Source organism: Bos taurus, chromosome 7 (genome assembly GCF_002263795.3).
Source record: "Bos taurus isolate L1 Dominette 01449 registration number 42190680 breed Hereford chromosome 7, ARS-UCD2.0, whole genome shotgun sequence".
Taxonomy (NCBI): Eukaryota; Metazoa; Chordata; class Mammalia; order Artiodactyla; family Bovidae; genus Bos; species Bos taurus.
The window spans coordinates 90,252,922-90,275,575 of record NC_037334.1 but is presented as its reverse complement, the minus strand read 5'-3'; the positions used below and the strand labels follow the sequence as shown (position 1 = coordinate 90,275,575).

General features: G+C 37.1%; 1 protein-coding gene across 1 annotated transcript in view; it reads right to left on the bottom strand.

Annotated features, from left to right (window-relative positions):
• ADGRV1 (adhesion G protein-coupled receptor V1) overlaps positions 1-22,654 on the bottom strand; it is a 541,233-nt gene that overhangs the window by 392,554 nt on the left and 126,025 nt on the right. The window contains exons 35-45 of the mRNA XM_010807603.4: positions 16,773-16,903; positions 15,614-15,713; positions 14,458-14,637; positions 13,560-13,723; positions 9,546-9,639; positions 7,384-7,462; positions 7,145-7,283; positions 6,384-6,525; positions 4,528-4,790; positions 2,515-2,690; positions 1,594-1,718 (exon numbers count right to left, since the gene is read on the bottom strand). Of these exons, the coding sequence (XP_010805905.2) occupies positions 1,594-1,718; positions 2,515-2,690; positions 4,528-4,790; positions 6,384-6,525; positions 7,145-7,283; positions 7,384-7,462; positions 9,546-9,639; positions 13,560-13,723; positions 14,458-14,637; positions 15,614-15,713; positions 16,773-16,903 (1,593 nt within the window). The remainder of the gene's footprint in view (positions 1-1,593; positions 1,719-2,514; positions 2,691-4,527; positions 4,791-6,383; positions 6,526-7,144; positions 7,284-7,383; positions 7,463-9,545; positions 9,640-13,559; positions 13,724-14,457; positions 14,638-15,613; positions 15,714-16,772; positions 16,904-22,654) is intronic.

Sequence of the window (22,654 nt, the reverse complement as noted above, 5' to 3'; positions counted from 1 at the left end):
GACTCTCTGTAAATTACTGATCACTTTTTAGATAACTAGTTCAAGAAGTCATAATGCCAATGCCTTTTATGTACTATCCATTGGTGATTTCCTCTCCTAGAAATCCAATATTTTAGAGTCTTGCCTTGTCACTTTTGAAACACCATAGCTTCGACATTCAGAGTGTGAATATTTTGCACTGAAATCTTAACCATATGGTTAAATCCTTCCCTATCGTAATTCAGGAAGAGGGTGGATGAAAAATAAAAAAATGCCTGTTGAGATTTAAGAATCTCCAACATATACTCTCACAAGTACATCCATAAAACACATGCAGAACCCAAACCTCAAAATATTATTTGTGTTGCATCCCTCTAAGCAAATAGCTCTTGCTAATGACAATGAGTATTTTTTCAGTTCTCATCTTACTTTACTTCTCAAGAGCAGCTGGCACAATTCACCATTCCTCTCTTTCAAAAGCTCTTTTGCCGCTGTCTGCAATCCTGCATTCCCCTGGGTTTCTCACCAGGCCTTCTAAGTCTCCTTCTCATCTCCCTTCTTCCACTTGACTCAGTCTGGATTCTCTTCCCTTCTCTGTCTCCATTCTCACTGGCCAGTGTTTTACGTCAATTTCCATGACTTTTAGCAACATGCACACTGACCATTTCAAATTTCTCTCTCCAGCAGAGATCTTTCATTGAGTCTAAAGAAATGTCTTCTAAAATTTAACTCAAATTCAAATATTTTACTCCCCTCACCAAAGTAACACTTTGTTTCCATTCAGTACTCCCCTTCTAACTGAAGGCATGACTCTCCAACCACTGCACAAGCTAGAAACCTAGGGGTCATAGCCAGCACCTTCTCCACATCCAGTCTATCACCTCCGCCAAGCTACCACCATCCGTTGCCCTTATGTTTGTCCCTTTATCTTCTCATTTCTCCTGTGCCAATCCATTCTTTACATGGCACCAAGAATGATGCCTTCAAAACATAAACGTGATCATACCACCCCACCTGTTATACATGGGAGCCCTCCCTCATGCCTAGATCACGAGACTTTCCATAACCCTAAAATAAAGACTAATGTATGTGATAATATCCTTCAAGTTCTTAAATGATTTGGTCTTACCTAGCTCTCCAAACTCAACACTCCCCTTATTTCTAAACCCAGTGCCCACTCTTCAGTTTTTTACTTATATGCTCTACACTTCTGCCTTGGCTTCCTGCTTTCTCTGGTATGTTCCTCTAACTCAGGTCTTTGCATAATCCCCACTCATCATCAAGTCTTACTTCAAACCCTGACACCCCTGGGAAGCATTGTCTTATGTTCTCACACTTAGAACTTCACCTTTAAAAAACATTTATTATAGTTCAAACTACAAACTGATTTTTATTTATTTCTTCCTCTCCCTAAACTCTGAGCTCCACAAGTTCAGTATCATGCTGGACACAGGACACAGTCAACAAACATTTGTGAATGCAATCAAAGAATTAAATATTTATAATCTATTTTCAATACAGCCATAAGATCCAACTCATAATGGAAAATGTAAATCTTAAACACGCAATCTTTCTTGGTTATAGAATTTTGTTCTTACAAGAAACTAAACGTACTCATGCCAAAGGCTGTTTCAGAAACTGTCTCCCACTCCACACTCACGGCTAAATCAATGCCATTAGTACGCGACACACTTAAGTATACTGTCCTGTTGGCTTCTTCAATGCTTACAGAGGTGGCTCTAAAAGAAACAAATGGTTGCAGAAAGGAGAAAAAGTATATCATTTCTACATATTAAATATCTATATCACATTGCTAATATATATTTAATACACTATTAAACTTACACAAATCAAGATGAGATCCATCCACAAATTTTACACAGCAGGGAGGCTAGAATCTACAGCTCAAAACATTCATTTATGAGGATTTTCAAAAGTACAATGATCTCATACTATGAAAGTAAGAAACTGCTAAGTGTCAGAAACTTCACACCACATATTCGAAAACAAAGCTCTGTCATTCCTAAGTTTCTTTTCATGTACATCAAAACCACTTAACAGAGAAAAAAACAAATCAGAAAATTCTTAACGTTAATAAAACTAGATCTGGAATATTTTTAAGATATTAAAAAAATATATATTTGTTAACTTCTAGATGTAATTTCTAAAGCCCAATCATGTTAATATATGATTGATTGAAAAGTCATACACAAAACGTCATTCATTTAATTTGAGCTCCTAAACATAATTTATATTGTTCCTCATTTTTTATTATTATTGAAAACACAAAATAGTGCTCTTGCCTGACAGTGTGGATTCTGAGCAAACAAGAATTCTAACAACACCATTTAAATAGGGCATCATTACGTTTTGATGCTTCCTGTTATGACGACATGTGGCCTCTCTGGATCTATCAGCTAGAGCTCATTTTAAACATTCCCATTATAACAGAGATCAGTTTTCCTATGCATTTTCTTTATATCACATTTCCCACTTAGCTTCAGAAATGACAGTTTTCTTATGAATACACTATACCTATTTGCAACTGCAGAGATACTGAATAGCCCCAAAGGGGCCTGGTTCTGCAAAACGGTTATCAGAGTTTGAACATGTGCCCCTAGTCTAGCACCTCCCGTCGGATTAAACAAGGTGCAAACAAAATGCTCATCCATCTCTGGTTCTGTGTCCAGTATGGCAGAGATGTGGAGGGCCTGAAAACATAAGCAAAAAATTATTACTAGAATTCAGTATTTTTGCCACATACATATAGAGTAATTTGACATTTTTTGACAACAAAATAATACTTTTGGAAAATATCACCTCTTTTTTAATACCGATCCTCAAAATGTAGTAGTAACAACTGTCTCAAGTTACAGCTTTCAAGGTTATCAACACTGTGACTTAGTCCACTGAAAAGTCTAAAAATAAATATGTATAGTATTTGAAAATATCATTGAGATTTAAAAACTAAATTTAGGTCTTCATTTTTTGCTACTTCTTTATCCTGCCCTAGCTATATAACATTAGTCTCATTTCAGCCTAGGACTTGCGCTTAAAAAGCACAAATTAGAAACAACCCCATATGTTTATCAACAGGAGAATGGATAAACAAACAGCCATCTGTTCAATGAAATGCTACCAGGCAATTAAAAAAAGCATTAACTACTCACGTGTGCAATCAAAATTGTGTTGACCAAAAGAAGCTAGACACAAAAAGAATTAATACTGTATGACTCTATTTATAAGAAGTTCAAGAATCAGTAAAATGAGTCTTTGATGATAGAAACCAGAAAGCATTTTCGTCTGGGGAGGGTAAGGGACAAGAAGGAAACTTCTGCCTGATGGCAATGTTTAACACATTAATCCGAGTGGTTGTTAGGTTGATGGATACATATTTTTAAAGTCACTGACCCATGCGCCTAAAATTTTTGTATTTTACTGTTCATACCTCAGAGAATAAAAATATGTGGGGAAAAAGGTAATTACAGAGGTAAGAGAAAAACCTATTTAGTCCAATTTGTTCAAACATTTAATTTACCTAATGAATAGAAAGGTCTTTAAATACACCATGAAAAAGTCTTTTAAGAAAAAAGTATATAACAAGTTTAAAATATACAAAAAGTTAAATAAACAAAGTTTAAAATATTTTTTAAAAAAGGAAAGCATGTGAATGTAAAGCAACAGAAAATTCATAAAATACTTCAAATTTGAATTCTTTTTATCTGTATCAAGGTGTAAGTGTCCCTGAACAAATCAATTAAATGTTCTAAATTCCCAAAAACAAAAAAAAAACTGGACATGTAAATAAATATGAATTCAAAAGTATGTTGAAGGTTACACAAATTGATCATAAATAAAATTATTTAATTATTAGATAGATTGCTTTCCAGTGAATATTTTAAAATATATTATTTTAGATATTATACTTTATATACTTGGCTTAAAAATAGCTTAAGCTAATACAATTAGTTGTTTTAAACCTCAACTGTGTTTTAAAAATAAAGTTTAGTAGCAGGAGCAGAAAATTATTACCATACAGAAAAAGAAGTTTCAGAAAGTGAACTTCTGCAAGCATAGTTCAATTTATGATTAATTCTAAATCCAGCATTCTGCCTCCAATAAGCTATTCTTGTTTTCATAAGATACTTGCTTCTCAAACAAGCTGTCTGAAGGAAGCAGCTGTATTTTAATAACAATGTGGCAAAAAGAATTACTACCTACTGCTTATGACTGCAATGAAGGGCCTGGAGTTTCTTGTAGTTTATGATTTAAAGGCAATAACGTGAAGCATGCCATTTAAATATACTTAACATTCAAAGCACCAATATGCATATTTTCTTTGTTATTTGCACATTTCACAACTCTGTTAATGGAGCAAATTTCTCCAGCTGCATTCTATACAGACAATACAGTAGTAATCTAGTCATTATCTTCACCTATCCCCTAACCTGGATTTTTTTTTTCTTTCTAAGATCAAGGGGGCTCCTCTAAGAGAAAATTATTTCGTAAATATTAATCATTCATTCTCATTAAAGGTTCACCCTGTACCTTGAAACGAACACCTTCTTCTAAAACAACATAGCCTTTGGAAGGAGTCAGGTCTTTCGACTCCATTGAAGAATTCACTTCGGTCACAATGAACTGAACGGTCACAGTTCCAAACAGCCCTTGGGCAGGCTCCCGAATAACGTACAACACTGCCATACTCTCCTGGATGTAGACTGCTGTCGGTTCTCGTAGGAAAAAGTGCTCACTGTTGTTAAACGACAGAACTCCAGGGCCATCGTCATTAGCAAGGATGGTAACGAAGGCTGTCAGCATAAAAATATTAAAACAACAAATTAAAATAGAATGGGTTATAAGTGGTGGGAAGTATGTGGATACTTCATTGTAAACTAGTCCAATGCTTTTCTAGATCATCTTAAAAATAAATGTTAAAAGGCATTTAAGGAAATTCTACACTCACTCATGATATAAATAAAAAGACTCAGTAATCTTGAGACAAAAGGCAGCTTCTTCAATGTGATACTTCAATGTGATACTACAATGTGATACTTCAATGTGATACTTCAATGTGAAACTTTAGTACTTTCTGTTGGCTCTCAGAAGCCAACAGAAAGTACTAAAGTTTAATGCTGAAACATTAGAAGACAGTGATGCCTCTCATCACTGCTACTGTTCAGCACTGCCCTGGAGCTACCAGCCAAGCAACAGGTATAAAAGCAACGGAAAGGAAGCATCAGCATCCACTATTTCCAGACATCCTGATTATCTTCCTCAAGAAGGCAAGAGAAAAAATGAACTATTACAAGAGTTCAAAATATAAGCTAAGTAACCTTCAGAAATCAAGCGCTTTCTGTCTTCTACTACCACTACTAATAATGGTAATAACAGCCAAAACAACAACTGCTACTACTGAGAACTTACAAATTTCTTAACCAGCATTTTTAACTCGCTGAATTCTCACAGTATCCCCATGGGGTAGATTCTATTATTACTCTCATTTTACAGAACTGATGACTGAAGCACAGACAGGCAATGCGTGGACATTCACAAGCCTGGATGTGGCAGGAATGGCTGTCAAAGCTAGGAAGTCTGCTTCAGAGCATGCATTCTAAAAGATAATAATAATACGTCTATATATCAGATATGTGCTGTGCTGTGCTTAGTTGCTCAGTCATGTCTAACTCTTAGTGACCCCGTGGACTGCAGCCTGCCAGGCTCCTCTGTCCATGGGGATTGTCCAGGCAAGAATACTAGAGTGGGTTGTCATGCCCTCCTCCAGAGGATCTTCCCAACCCAGGGATCGAATCTAGGCTTCCCACATTACAGGCGGATTCTTTACCCTCTGAGCCACCAGGAAAGCCCAAGAATACTGAAGTGGGTAGTCTATCTCTTTTCCAGGGGATTTTCCTCACCCAGGAATCGAACCAGGGTCTCCTGCATTGTAGATGGATGTATAATCACTTAACAATATAATTACAAGGGACCTAGTTCATAATAGCAACATAATGCTGCTGCTAAGTCACTTCAGTCGTGTCCAAGTCTGTGCGACCCCATAGACGGCAGCCCACCAGGCTCTCCCGTCCCTGGGATTCTCCAGGCAAGAACACTGGAGTGGGTTGCCATTTCCTTCTCCAAAGCATGAAAGTGAAAAGTGAAAGGGAAGTCGCTCAGTCGTGTCCGACTCTTAGCAACCCCATGGACTGTAGCCCATCAGGCTCCTCCATCCATGGGATTTTCCAGCCAAATATCTAGGAATCAAAGTAAAAAGACTTACATGAAAAAAACTGCACGATGTGAGTGTGTGACTGTGGCACATGCTGTCAATGCCCCCCCATACCACAGGGCTCACTTAGGAGTGAAGAGAGGTGAGAGGGAGCTGTGTATAAATCATCAATTACCTATTATATTTTCCCCCAGCTCCAGTCCAGGAGAAGGATTTGTTAAAATCAGCTGAAATGCTTCATCTCCTTCTGGAATGTCATCATCAAGAATCATGATGTCAACGTTTTTATACCTTTCTCCATTAGCGAAATGAAGAATCTGGTCCAAGAGGCAGAAGTAGGCAGTATTATATTTTAATACACTGAGTCATTTTTAAATGTTTGGAGATAAATGTGAAATAAGCTATTTACAGGACTTTTCCTTTACTTTTTCATGACCCTTTTTTTTTTTTTTCAATTAAGTTTAAAAAGCAGTAGGAAGAAAGGAAACATTTGACTAAGCAGTAAAAGGCAACAAGAGACAAGACAAAAAATATTTTCAAACACTAAAGGTGTTTCAGTAAAGTAAAACAAAGAAATGAAAGCAGTAACATTTTCAAGAGGCATAAGAAGCACTCTGGTAAGGTCATCTAATGATATAAACTCTTTAACACAATAATGTGTGCCCTCCAGTATCAAATATTGCAATTAGACAGCAAATGAATAAAAAAAAGTGAGTATCAAATATTACAATAAAATAATGAATGAAGTGAAATACAGAATAATCTTTGAAACAGTACTGAAAATTCAATCTATATCATTTACCAAAACAGTGAAGAGAGCTATTCCACCAGGTGGAACTCTTCGGCTCTAACTGACTGTGGAATACAGAGTAGTTTATTATTTCAAGGTTAACTGATGTACAGGCCCTAAATCCCTGTAACTGTCAATGAATTCACCATTGGTGTAAAGGCGTAATCCACTCCCAGCTGTGCTTCCAAATTCTGGGCATACACAAACAGGGAAACGTGGCCAAGAGCCCCTGTCCTCCTCTGGGCTACCAACGTTAGACTTCCTTGGGTTTCATTTACTTCAAACCTATGATAAAGAGAAAACATTCATTTCTACAAGCTTTTATTCACTAGATAGTAAAGAATCTGAAACTCAGTTAAGAGCTCTCACACAGCCTTGGCTTTACCTGCTCTGTCGCCACTCAATTATGCCTCGAGCACCATCATTCGCATCAATGATGATTTGGGCAGTCAAGCCCTCTGAATCTGAAAAAGCACAGAAACATATCTTTAAATAAGCATTTAAAAAGAGAACTATTTGATGCAGAATTTAAAGACCATACCTTTGGTATACAGAGGTACTGTCAACACTAATCAAAAGATGCTAAGATACAAATACTTGTATGAATAAGCAAACTTTTGCTAACAAGAACCACTAACTCATAGAAATCTAATCAACTGAGAACAGGATAAAATAAGCAATTGGAGATATGGTTTTATTTCTATTATTTTAATCCATTTCAAGAGGAAAGGAAAATGGGGATAGCTGCAAGAAGTAGAAAGAAGAAGGAAAAACTGGGGCAAGAAAGAGAGGAAATGCAGAGAAAAATACAGACATCAAAGAGACAGAGAGAGACAGGGGTACAAACAGAAGTTGGGATGGGTGGGAAAGAAGGGGAAAGGTTAGGTGGAATAAAGGCTAAGCTTAACGTAAATTTTCGAATCCCTTTTTATTCTGTATTACACTGTTCACCAAGCTCAGTATGTTACCAATATCTGTTATTCAGTCTTGAAATAGTAACTAAACCAGTTACTGTTTTGCTCTGTTTTTTAATATGTTTGATTTTTATCTTTTAAATTTCAGAAGCTCCACCTTACTCTCGGATCCTTATGACAACTGTCTAGGTGAAGAAGGGTAAGCAGAGTGGCATTCTCTATGAGTCAGGAGATCAATAACGTCGAGGAAGAATACAACATCAGGACTTGTGACTAGAGGCTACAGGGCAGAGGCCCAGTCCCATCATTTCCTAGCTGCGTGACTGCAGCATGATTCCTAGCTTCTCTAAGCCTCAGCTCCCTCATCTGTAAAACGGGCAAACATAACAGACAGTAAAGAATCTGCCTGCAATGCAGGAGACCCAGGTTCGATCCCTGGGTTGGGAAGATCCCCTGAAGAAGGAAATGGCAACCCACTCCAGTGCTCTTGCCTGAAGAATCCCATGGACAGAGGAGCCTGGCGGGCTACAGTGCATGGGGTTGCAGAGTCGGACACAACTGGGTGACTAACACTACTACGACGACTACTACTAAGGAATGAGGGTCTTAATACACACAACACTTGGAAATAAGAGCATTAGAGAGCACTAACCCAAAGCTAAATTGTTCAAATTATCTCTGAGTACAGGGAAGATGATGTACTCTGTGAATTTTCTTAGTGTGAACAATAATAACCTTGTAGTAACTGCTTGATATAAACAGCCCAGTCATTGGAATCATGTATTTCTTTTGTGTAAAAATGGAAACTTTCCAAATAATAAATTAAAAACGGATTATTTCCTTCTGCTACTTTCAAAGTTGTCACACTGAGCAGAAGTGAGTGAGGAAGTCCCACTCCTCAGGCCACAGTTCAGGGCCATGCTTCTCCGCCTTTAACCCAGACTCATCTCCCCTCTGCCAGGAACACCGTCTAACCAAGGCACAGGGAGCAGGCGACCTCAGTGCTACTCACCACACCCCGCCCCCCCCACCAGGCCATCACATCTGAAAGTTTCCAAAAAACTTTCCAGTATCGACTGTCCAAATCGTGAACAGGAGTTTGTGTGTTAATAGGAAGAATTTCTCTTTTTAAAGTAATCTACATAAATTTGTACCGAGGTTCAAGTTTTACCTTTCAGTCTGTAACGAATTAACTGAGTCTTTTCTAAAGCATGAAAGGAAAGAGATAAAAAGTCAAAACAGAAGCAGAGAACACAACAAACAAATGCTGTTCTTAATCTAAGAGAAAATAAAAACACCTGATAATCTGGAGATCTAATGAAAACAGCAAATTAAATTTTGAAAGGAACATGACTTCATAAGAACTAATTCTATTTTGAAGATTACAAATTTGTTTATAAAATAATTGCAATGTTTAAAGAAGCATCACACAGGAATTCTTAAATGTCTTTATGCTGTTCGATGCACACAACTACAATATATGAGGGTCTTTAAACCTAAAAGCTCACCATATTTTCACATATAGCTGAGATTAGCAAACTTCACAATGATCATTTCTGATTAAAAACTGAAGAAATTTTATTTCATTTGCAGTGAGTAAACAGAAACAAACAAACAAAAAAGGCCAGCATACCTAATCTAGGAGGAAATGAAGTGAAAGGAGCCATGATAAGTTCCACATGAGTTAAATTCACGAGGAAATATTCTTCTAGTTCTGGTATATCGTCCTGCAAAAATTCACCCATTAAATTCTCTACAATTATGCTCTCAAAGTAATTACCTCTTACAAGCTGCTTTTTGAAATTATCTTTTAAATATGTATATTTAAATGGTATACAGAAAACATAAAAATCCAAACACAGAGTAGAAAAGATTTAAGTCAGGGAAAAAAACATGCCTTTGCAATGATTTTTTTTGGATTTAACACCAAAAACAAAAGCAAAGTGGAACTATATCAAACTGAAAAGCTTCCACATAGCAGAAGAAAACATCAGCAAAACAAAAGGCAACCGATCAAATGGAAGAAAATATTTGCAAATCACAAAGATCCAAAATATATTTTAACAGTCGTATAAGTCAATAGCAAAACAACAAATAATCGGATTTAAAATGCAGAGGAATGGAATAGAAATTTTTCCAAGGAGGATATACAAATGGCCAACCTGTGCATGAAAATGCGCTCAATGTCACTAACCATCATAGAAATGCAAGTCAGAACCACAATGAGACATCACTTCACACCTGTTAGAATGGCTATTATCAAAAAGCTATCAGTGTTGGTGAGAATGTGGAGAAAGGGGACCCCTTACACTGTTGGTGAGAGTGTACACTGGTGCAGTCACTGTGCAAAACAACATGAAGGCTCCTGAGAAACTTACAAATAGAACCACCAGCAATCATACACCTGGTATTTATTCAAAGGAAATGAAAATAGAATAATGATGAGGTATACGCACTCCCATATTCATTACAGCATTATTCACAGTGGCCAAGTTACAGAAACAGCCTAAGTGTCCATCAACAGATGAAGGGGTGAGATGTCGTATGTAAGATGGAACATTATTCAGCCACAAGAAAGAAGGAAATCATTCGTTTTGATAACAAAGATGGATCTTGAAGGCATTACGCTAAGTGAAATAAGCCAAAGTTCTACCATACTGTATGGTAGAACTTATATGTGGAATATAAAAAAAAAGAGTCATACTCATTAAACAGAGAATAGAAAACCAGTTGTCAGGGGCTAGGTGGGGAAGTTGGGGGTGGGGATAGGGAAGGAATTGGTAAAAGAGTACAAACTCAGCTAAGGATGACTAAGATCTCAGGATCTAAAGTAAAACACGGTGATTCCAGCTGAAAACACCTTACTGTGTAACTGAAATTTGCTGGTAGAGTAGAACGTGTGTGTTCACACACACACAAAAAGATAAACACATGAGGTGATGGAGGTGTTAACTAGATATGCAGAATCCTTTCACATGTAAATATAAATCAAATCAACACAATATATGCTTTAACTACCTTCCAATTTTATACACTTTTCAAGACTTTACATAAGTTTACCATGCAGTATGGGTTAACTGTACTTCAATAAAGCTGAAATTTTTAAAAAAAAAAACATAAAACTATTAAACTTTTATACCTGATTATACGTTATTATGTTGAACCACATGAAATCATTTTATATTGATTTCAGTTTTTCCCTGGACTAATATGAAAACCAATTATATAACTATACAAGCTTAATATTATTTGAAATATAATAAGAGGAAAAGATTTTAAACTGCTTTCACATCCAATTAAGAGTGAAGAACAGAATAACGCGGTGGGAAAAACACAGGTTTTGTAGTCAAAGAGACCTAATACAGCATTTCTGTAATTTCAGGTGAGTTGTTAAAACTTTCAGGCCTCAATTCTGTCATCCTTTTTTTTTTGGCCACACCGGGTGTTCGTTACTGCACGTGGGCTTTCTCTAGCTGCGGTGAGCAGCGGCCACCCTCTAGTTGCCGTGCACAGGCTTCTCATTGCAGAGGCTTCTCTTGCTGCAGAGCACAGGTTTAGGGCTGGCGGGCTTCAGCAGCAGCGGCTCCTGGGCTCTAGAGCACAGACTCAGCCATTGTAGTGCACAGGTTTAGTTGTCCTGCAGCACATGGGATCTTCCTGGAGCAGGGATCGAACCCATGTCCCCTGCATCAGCATGCAGATGGACCACCAGGGAAATCCAATTCCAATTTATAATGAAGGAAAAATCAGCTACTTTGGGGACTTCCCTGGTGGCTCAGATGGTAAAGCATCTGCCTACAATGCAGGAGACCCAGGTTCAATCCCTGGGTCAGGATGATGCCCTGGAGAAGGAAATGGCAACCCACTCAAGTACTCTTGCCTGGAAAATCCCATGGATAGAGGAGCGTAGTAGGCTACAATGGGGTCGCAAAGAGTTGGACAGGACTGAGCGACTTCACTTTCCCTTTCTTTTTGGGGGGATATTGATTAAAAATATGTAAAACTGGTTAAACATAATGCATAGCAGATGCTTAACCACTGAACCATTAGGGGAAGTCCAATTCCAATTTATAATGAGGGAAATAACAGCTACTTTGGGGATATTGATTAAAAATATGTAAAACTGGTTATACATAATGTATATGGAGTACCTGGCCCTAGAGCGAGTCCCTACAGAGTGATAAATACTAGTGATGGTTAATTTTCACACAATACTATGATTAATGACTAACAAGGCAGGTGCTCAAAACAGGAGGACTAGCAAAACCACATCATCAGCAACTAGACAGACAGCAATATCTACACAGAAATGCAGTGTATATATATATATGAATACATAATATCAGTATATATATCTCTCTCTTCATTTTATTTAATGGAGATATGTTGCCACATGAAAAATTAAGAAAATACAAGTCACTGGCTCTGTCTTCTATAATACACAGACCAATGAATTACAAAATCAGCGATGTACAGGGACTGTCTCCCATCTACCCTCACTGTACCCCGTCCCCACAGAACAACTCTCCTCAGTCTGTATAGACTGTATATATCCCCCTGGCCTGGTTTATTTCTGCACATACAGACTTGTGGTCTTTTAATCTTGTGTTAATAATCTAAGAACAGAAAGGGCTACAAAGACCTAGGGAGAAACAAAGGAAACTTTGAAATTCTGTGTTCATAGAACAAGACTCTGTAAACTAGACCTCTGAAAGGCGACTTTCTGCTTTAAAAACTAACATATCTGAGGAATAATTTATTTTTATTGTTACATTAACAGATACTATATTTGAAAGAAGATCACCTTAAAGTTTCATTAAATCCTGTGTCGTATGTCACAGACTGAAATAATGTTACCTTTCATCTTACAGCTTTAGAATTCTCAAATTACTGTATTAGGTCACAGTGTCACAGTAATGAACAAAACAAGAATTACCGACTTCAGATGGTAGATGGTTTAGTACTTATAATTTTGTAAATGTAAAAAGCTTCTGAGAAAATAAGAATTTTTAAGAAACAGAACCCCCAAAATACACAGTAATTGAAAATTCATTTTCTAAGGCAATATTCACTCTCTCCTTCCTCCACCCTCTGCCTCACAGTCATCTCCTACCCTCTCCATAGGTATTATTTTCATAAACCTCTTGGAAGTGAATTTAGGTAGTTGAAACACCAGGTCCCAAAGCAGCACAAGATTCTGCAATGTGAAAAATCATTTAAAACACAATTTCAGTCACCAATGATTACTTTAAGCTTGACCATAATCACATCTTATACCATCAGCCTCTGGTGAGTTTCCTGCTATCTCTAATTTAACCAGTCTTAACAACTAAGACCTGACCTACATGGCTTCACTGCTCCAATGAATCCTTCAGAGTAATCAGAATGCTCCTCTGGAATCTCTCAGGCCAATGCCATCTTAAAGGGGACTTCTCTAAAGAAATTTTCTTTATCAAAAGTTGTTTCTATAATAAAATACACAACAACAGATGACCCTGTCTAGACAAGAACAGAATCCCTGTGTGGTTAAAAAAAGAAATCACAGAAAGAAATAAGCTGATTTAAAGGCACCAGAGCATTTAATCGATTTCTACTTGTTACCTGGCTATTCACGTTTAGTGCAGCAACAGCAAAATAAGTGTTTTACCTCAAGGATAGTAATGTCGATGGCTCCTGCTGTTTCCCCTTCTTCTAAAATCAGAAAGCCAACGACTGGGACAAAGTCCACATCTGGCTCAGCGAGGTTTCCTTCTGTTTGGTTCTTTCGGCTCAACATTCCAGGAACTGTGGCATACGTAACATTAACTGCTCCTAAGTGGATTGGATGGGAAAAGATTTTATAATTAAAATTTTTTTAAAAAATAGGAGGTTCAAGACGGAGGGGACAAAGATATACCAAAGGTATACCTATGTCCAAAGGTATACCTATGGCCAGTTCATGTTGATGAATGACAGAAACCAACACAATATTGTAAAGCAAACATCCTTCAATTAAAAATAAATAAATTTTTAAAAATAACACTACGAGCTTTTTGACTTTTGTAAAAGCACCTCAGTAGCTACACTGTTGGCCCCCAATTCTTCACCCCTTCCTATGTTTCTGGCCTTTACCATGTAATGGCTCAGTGATACTGCGCTGTGGGCAAGGCAGACCGCCCCGCCTCTAGACTTTGGGTTGACTGTGTAACTTATTTTGGCTGCTAGCGCAAAGACAAAGTGACTGTGTGCTAGTTCTGAGCCTAGACCTGATGGAGTCTGCATGTTTTTGCTCGCCCTCAGTGCCTCTACCGGTGGCAGGAGAAGAATGAGAGGCATACTGGAACAGAGTCACCCTGGGCCAAGCCCAGCTGTTAGTGGACCCATAGCCCACCCGCTATCATATGCTGTATGACTGTATATTGTACAGCATCTTGTGACACTAGATAGTACAATATTCATTTTTTTCCCCATTCATGGTTTATTTTAGCAATGACTTTCATCCACCCTAGTAGAATACTTAAAAAGCACCTGCCTGGAAATTCCATTCATTCTAGAGTAACACAAACCTAGAGATCCGAATTCTCTGTTGATGAAAAGCTTAACTGTTGTGTTAGCCTCCTGCAGCAAAACAAATCTTGATGAAAGAGCAAAATTTAACACTCCGTGTGGTTCATCACTGGCTTCTACGGTCAGAACAGCTGCGTATCCTTGAGCGTCGAGCAGAGCGGCGCCTGCTGGTGATACTCCTAAGAAAGTCAGGGACCACAAGAAATCGAAGGGTGATTTGGCATTAACTGCTAAACACTTAAAATATAATCTCACCCTCTGAAACACAGTAAAGTAAGAGAAAGTGGTTACTGTTACTTCTCTAACAGAAGCTACCTTTTACCTCTCTTCTTCTTAGGCAGTAAATCCTGATTCTTTCTTGCTTGACCAGTTATTGTTATTAGTTGCTGTACTGGTCATCTGAATTACAGAAAGTGATCAGAAACTGAGGAAAATACCCAGATTACTTACACAAATTACTAAATCTAATTTATCCCATATAACTGATCCAGAATCCAAACTGGGAGATGGTGATGGACAGGGAGGCCGACGTGCTGCGGTTCATGGGGTTGCAAAGAGTCTGACACAACTGAGCGACTAAACTGAACTGAGTATAAAATTAATTTCACCAAATTCTACCTTTGGAGATGTATTTTATTCCATAGGAAATACTTAGCAAAAATTCTAGAGTTTTTAACTGAATCTATAAGTATTTTCATGCTGAGCTGATTTGTTTGGATCTAAACTGTTACAGGGCAGATGATATTTAAAGTAACATTTTTTAAATTGGTATCCACCTAATCGTTAAATATTGCTGCTGCTGCTGTTGCTGCTGCTAAGTCGCTTCAGTCATGTCCGACTCTGTGCGACCCCACAGACGGCAGCCCACCAGGCTCTCCCGTCCCTGGGATTCTCCAGGCAAGAACACTGGAGTGGGTTGCCATTTCCTTCTCCAATGCATGAAAGTGAAAAATTAAAGTGAAATCGCTCAGTCGTGTCCGACTCTTAGTGACCCCATGGACTGCAGCCTACCAGGGTCCTCCATCCATGGGATTTTCCAGGCAAGAGTACTGGAGTGGGGTGCCATTGCCTTCTCCGATCGTTAAATATAGATAGCAACTATTATTTTTTCTGAAAATAACATACCAGAAAAATAACAATAAAATTCTGCATTACCTTGTGTCCTGACATCATACAGAATGACCTGGTATACTTCTTTCTCCTCAGGAATATTGTCATCCAACAAATGCACAGATATTGTTTTATTCAATGATCCCTGTATCAAACACAAAGAAATTCATCCCTCTACTGTCACTGAGCACAAACTATCTTCTACTTTTACTGTCTTTATAAACCGTGCACCCAAACATAGCTTCACGTACACTGTTCTGTGGCTTAAAAATAAATTATATATTAAAAAGGAAAACATGACTCCTAGGAAAACAGGCTTAAAGTAGATAGAGAACAAACGAGAAGATTTTGAGTGCTGAGTTAATGTATGTAGATCTTATCTAATAAGCAATGTAGCACTACTAAAAATTCCAGACAATGCAACTGTCCGGAGAGATTTCTATGGCAGTGGTGAATGGGAATAACTGGAGTATGGAAAACAAGACCAGTGTTTTAGGGAAACCAGTTAACAGAAGTCAAATGTAATCAAGTAATCAAGGGAGAAGGTTATAAAGGTTTGGCTTATGTTTAGGCAGTGGAAATGAAGAGAAAAAGAATTAAACATGTCAGCAAACGAGAATTCCTATCAAGTGAGGGTGGAAAAGAGAAGATGAAGAGTAACAGTGAAGTAGCACTAACTTAGTACCCAAGAGCTGCTTTTACATAGCTATCTTTCACCAATCATCTTCTTTCCAAATATCAGAAAGAATACCTAAATGCAAGCTCAAAAACACTGTGTGAACAAGAGATAAAAAGACATTTGTTTCTAGGGCTATATTAGCTGTTTCATAGCAGTGAAACATTTAAGTTCCAAGGGCAATTAACGTTCCAAGAGAGTGAGGAGTAAGCAAAGAGGGACGAGAGTGCTCATCATCTGCAGAATGACACAGCTGCCACCAACACTGGGCGGGCAGGAGGCCGAGAGGGCTTGCCCCAGATACGAAGCCAGCGTTTTCTGTTTGCTTAAAGGAGATCTAGTCATGCAAGCACATGTACAAAAACAAACCCCCTCCTGAAGTCTTAGAAATCCTTTGAGTTCCTAAGGAAGTAGCTCCCTCATCAATCTCTGTTAATCCTTCTATTATATCATCAGAATTTTCCCATTTTCCTCACAAAACACAGTTTCCTCCAAGAAGTTCAGTGCAGTTTTTCTTGGTGCTATTACCTCAGGAAAGAAGAGTTGACCAGTAGAGTTAGCAAAATTGAATTCTAGGTTTTGCCCAATAATTTTCCAGTTAACAGTAACATTTCCTCGACCAGGGGGTGTTCTTATCACATGGAACTGTAAGATTTCTCCTGCAAGTCAAATGTACAAATTGATGAATGTTTAATGTAAAATGAACTTATTCATTTGAAGTCAACAAAACCCAAATCCCACACATGCAACTGCTACAACGCCTTTTCTAAGAACATTACAAACCTGGTCTGTTTGCAATTTTCTAGAAGCTTTATACATGCTTAGTGCTTGTTAACACATTACTGCTGATTCCACTTCTAAATACTTCCATTTAGTAGAACTTCAGGAAGTTTAATGTGTAAAAGTTAAAAAGCACATGCTAAAATGGAAAACACAAACTTTTTATACACTCCAAAACATGCACCAGAACAGAAATGTTCTGAAAATTTAATAATTAAGTCCTCATGGTCAAAACTCGCAATAATACAAGTAAATTCTTTCTTCACTTCTCAAAAGGACACAAATTCCTTACACTGGTATGCAATGTGATTTTACACAATGCATGCATAAAAATGCTTGCAAATACCTGAAAATCACATTTCTTTAAATTGTAACTTACATATACCATCAATGATTTTGTTTTATAAAAAGAAATACAAAGGAAAAGTGTCAAATCTGTATGTCAACCTCTGTAACTTCACCAAAGTTACAGTTATCCTTCCTGGATAATTGAGGCATTTTAGATACTTTCCATTCCTGGCTTTTATCCTCATGTAATACTTTATAAAACTTAAGAAAATCAAAACAGACTTCTCTTCTAAATTACTTAAAGTGAAAAGTAAGCTCCTTTGGAAACTGGTGATGGCTTGCTGAAAATATGCTGCATTCAAAATTTTGATGATGATGAACACATTATACTAAGCATAGTACTAAAATATAATAATAATTTTAAAAAGATAAGTGAATTAATGTTTAAAAAGTTTTAAAAGAACACATCCTTATTCAAATTTTATAGCACAGACATATAGTTGAAATCTATGCATATACATTTAAAAAATCACTTTTATTTAGTTATCTAAACAAGTTAAATACTTCTGACCTTTTTTAAAGGAGAATAGCAATAAAAATATGAACAGCTTTTCCAAATATATTTTAACTACCACAGCTTTTTTACTCTTGAAAATAAAAAAATTAAATAATTACTTCTAACAGGTTTCTTAAAATATCATAAATTTAGAGATTATCTTAATTTCAATTTGTTGTTGTTCAGTCGCTAAGTCGTGTCTGACTCTTTGCAACCCCATGAACTGCAGCACACCAGGCTTCTCTGTCCATCACTATCTCCCTGAGTTTCCTCAAACTCATGTCCATTGAGTCAGTGATGCCATCCAACCATCTCATCCTCTGTCACCCCTTTCTCCTCTTACCCTCAATTTTTTAATTACTAATAAACAAAAATTTTTCATACTAAATTTGAGCACACATAACTTTAATGCAATAAATTATTTGGGGACAGCAGAAAATATAAGACAGCAAAAACATCAGATAGACTTCTAAATAAAATTTCCCAAACTATTCAATATTTAATGTATACATTTTAAAATGTTTCAATATGAAAAAAATTTTTAATTGTATCATGTTAGGAGGCTATGACTTGGATTTTTTCGAAACAGAAAGGAAACACTATTAGAATGTCCAAAGGTTAGGATATAACTGAAAGAATGGGTACAGTCAGCAATAATTGCCATACCATCCAAAACATTTATACTTGTATAACTCAGAGGAATAAAACACAGACACTGTCATGAAACCCTAGAGTAGCTCTTTTGTATACCATGCAGAATTCCACAAGGGTTTATTATTGAAAGCCATGGAGAGACCTTTGGAGTTATGAAGCTGTTTCACCTACAGTGTTGTCTGATGACACAAATAAAAAGTTATATAGAGTCATGGATTTCAAGGAAACATAGTAATATTTAAAAATGAAAATTATGTAAGTTTGAAAAACTACTAAAGATGTAATAAAAATACAAATGGCAAAAAAAATGTAGATCAATGAAAACCCATGTTGAAGGGGAACCTGTACATTTCATAATAAAAAATTACAGTTGTAAGATGGTACATAGAGATTTGGGAATAAATACATCATTAAAAGTGAAACTAAAAATGAAATGCTAAGAAGATGTAAAATCTCCTCTGAACTTATTACATGTGAAAATACTCAGTCTAATACCAATTTTAAGACCACTTTTGAAAATTTAACGATACCACGCAAGTAACTTGCAAGAAAATATGACAAGAAACACAATTTGAAGCACAACACACACTCATAAAAGGTAAATCAAACATTCCTTAAACACATAATTGTATAAAGCTACTGAAAATCATATCAATAGTATGAATGATGTGAAGACTTTCTATTAATCAAAAAACTCTGCCTCTTTAAGGAAGACTGCTAAGAATTAGGTCCATTTGAAATGCTTCCTAGGAAAAGTTAGCGGAAAGCTACCTTCTACCTAGAGAAGGAGTCAAAGAATATAGGAAAAGGAAAAAATTAGAAATAGGTGCTCAGTTTTCTAAATATAAGGGAAGGACAGAAGATAAGGCCTAGAGAGGGAAAGTCAAATTTTCAGATAACAAATGTCTCGACGCACTGCTTCTAGTTTTTTCCCAAGATGAAGCCCTAGGGAGGGCCCTCCCCTACGGAAAAGTCTAACTCCTGGAAAATCATCTTGATATGAAGTCGAGAGTCTAGCAAAAGTCAGTGATACATTTTAACTCTAAGCACATGATCTATCATATGCACCCTTGGCCTAGCCTAACACAAATGAGAATTAGGCATAAAATTTGTTTTAATAACCCAGAGTGTTTCATCTACTTGTTGCAAAACAAATCAGGATTCTTCTCACAAAGATAAACATCAACTACAATGTGTATAACAATAATGGAAAATAAAATATGGGAAACATTTTTAATAGATTCATGTATACATGGTACACAGGTACCATCCAGATTGACTGTGCTCTACAACAGAAAATGATTTAAAACAACTACAGAAATACAAATAGTACGAAACACATACTGTCAATAAGAACAGTTAAGATAGAAAGTTGAATGCTTCTAATATAGCAGTTTGATAAATATTTTTTAAAGAATCACATCTCTTGTTCAAATATTTGCCTACAAAAGATATATGCTGTCTCTAAGAAAAGGAAATATTTTAAATCTATTGAACATGACATAATGATTCTGATGCTGCAGAGCTGTGTGAAGTGAACCATCTAACACAGATTTATAAAGAGTGCATTTATACACAGCATGCGATAAAAACCTACTCTCCCATATTTCTCAATTCTGCCCATTACATTTGAAAGAAAGTAATATTTACCACTGGGCATCTATCCAACTGCCTTAGGACAAAAATGTAGAAGTAGGACTTTACAGAATTCAATATATTGTTAAACACCAGGGCAATTCCTCCCCATGAACTGAAAATGTATCCTAAAGCCAGAAGTTCAGCACAGTCCACATTTTAAAACTAATCACATAAATGAAACTCCAACACTAGGTCAAAAGCAATGTTAACACTGCCCAAAGCACACATGGTATTTTTATAATTTCATTTCCTTAGCAGTTATCTTTGAAGAATCACCCTGAAGTTTTCATTTTTGTAAACTTCTGTGTGATATATATTTCTCTATGCAATTTTGCAGTAACATAAAGAATACACACACAAAATGCTGAATTCTTGAGGCTGAACATAATGCTTTTGAAAAAAAAGAAAATTAACTTAGACTCTAAGAAAAGGTTCAGGAGGAAAGGGAAAGAAAAGTAAACTAAAAAAAAATAGAAATTTCTTTCATTTTTTATTTGGAAAATGTAAAAAGTCTAGGGAGTACTAATAAATGAAAGCAATTCATCTTTCTGCTTCCTGTACCAAACTCATGCTCACAAGTTGATATGATAAAGCGGCTATTTAACCAATAACACACGTGGACCATGTGTTTTAAGAATCAATCATTTTTCCTGTTTGCATCCTCCTGCAGATATTTAGCTGCTGGAAACTGCAGAGACCACAATCTGGCTTTCAGGCTAAATTCGGTCAGGTGAAAGAGAACACGGGAGTCAGAACGTGCAGTTTCTCCAAGACGACTAGGAGCTCAGCAGAGAGCCTAAGTTTCTTCAGAGCCCCCAACCTACCACTACCGCCACCATCCAGATTTCCTTAAGATGAATGTTATGACACTAGCTCCTTCACAGTTCGAATCCCCTTAAAGTGATCCAGGACATCCAAATACTTTTGTACTCCTAGAAAAAAAATCCCATCATATTGCTGAAAACCCCATTCCAGTACTCTTGCCTAGAAAATCCCATGGATGGAGGAGCCTGGTGGGCTGCAGTCCATGGGGTTGCTAGAGTCAGACACGACTGAGCAACTTCACTTTCACTTTTCACTTTCATACATTGGAGAAGGAAATGGCAACCTACTCCAGTGTTCTTGCCTGGAGAATCCCAGGGATGGCGGAGCCTGGTGGGCTGCCATCTATGGGGTCGCACAGAGTCGGACATGACTGAAGCGACTTAGCAGTAGCAGCAGCAACAGAGCAGCTTTTAAGTCCTCCAGTAAATCTAATACTTTCTGGTTACTGAATTTATACCCTCCATGAAACTAACACTTTTATCCTCTTCTTCTACATTACCTTCTTCTCTGTATTTCTTCAACAAAATAAAAACAAGTCCAAAATACTCTATGTTTTACTATCTACAATGTAAAAAGTCTAGCGAGTACTAACTAATGAATGCAATCCATCGTCCTACTTCCTGTACCAAACTCATGCTCACAGGTTGATATGATAAAGCAGATTTATTATATCTACTTTATCGTATCAGATATGATATGATAATCATATCAGCTTTCTCCAGTTTTTCTCCTTTCCTTGCTCTCAGAGCCAATAAGCTGAATATCCCCTAAGGCAGTGCTTCTCACCCCTAAAGCAGTGAAAGACAAGGGGTTTTTGTTTTGTTTTCCTTGATCTATCATAGACTGACACTTTTGTAAAACAGAAAAAAAATGAGTAGGTAAGTTAAATGTCAAAAGGACACACATACAAAGTATAAGCCCAAAGATATCACTTTTGGATTTCACAGCAAAATGAGATTATAAAAGTCTCTAGAAAAGATTATTTCAATTTTTGAATTTATCTTGTCACAAACCAGAAGCAACAAACACTCTGTGTGAAGACATCAACTTGAGGATCAGACTTTGAGGGGCTAACTGCCCCCAGGGTGTCTACATCCTGTCTTTTATCCTCAGTAATTTGCTGTCCATCCCAAGTTCTCCTCTAAAATTCCTCTGCCGTTACTACTGCTTCCTATAGTCCATTTGGGAATCTAATCTCACTGGTTGCCCAGGTTAGTACGGCACAGACACAAGGCTTACTTTCTTCTGATAACTAATGAGAACACACTCTTATCTTGGTCTCTTCCCACTCCGCTGGCAGAGCGTTCTCTCCCCTCTCTCCTTTGCCTTTTGCCTTTCCTGGACCCTCACCTGGTATTTCACACAGCTCCATCCTTGACAATTTGCCTTTCTTCCTCCGATCACCATAATCTTAGTAATTTTCCTGATTCCAACTATTATCTCTAAAAATCCAATTCGTCTAACTCGAGATAGAGTCAGCTTCTCTCACCCATTTCCTCCTCTCACATGGACACTGTTACTCAAATTCATTATTCTTTCAACTCAAATATTTACCTGACATTCCTGCATAGCCAAGTTCTGCAGTAGACATAAGTTCAAGCAAAACAAAGCTTCTTCTCCCAAGGTGCCCTACAGCACACGCTCTGGATTCAGACAGCACTAGGTTTAA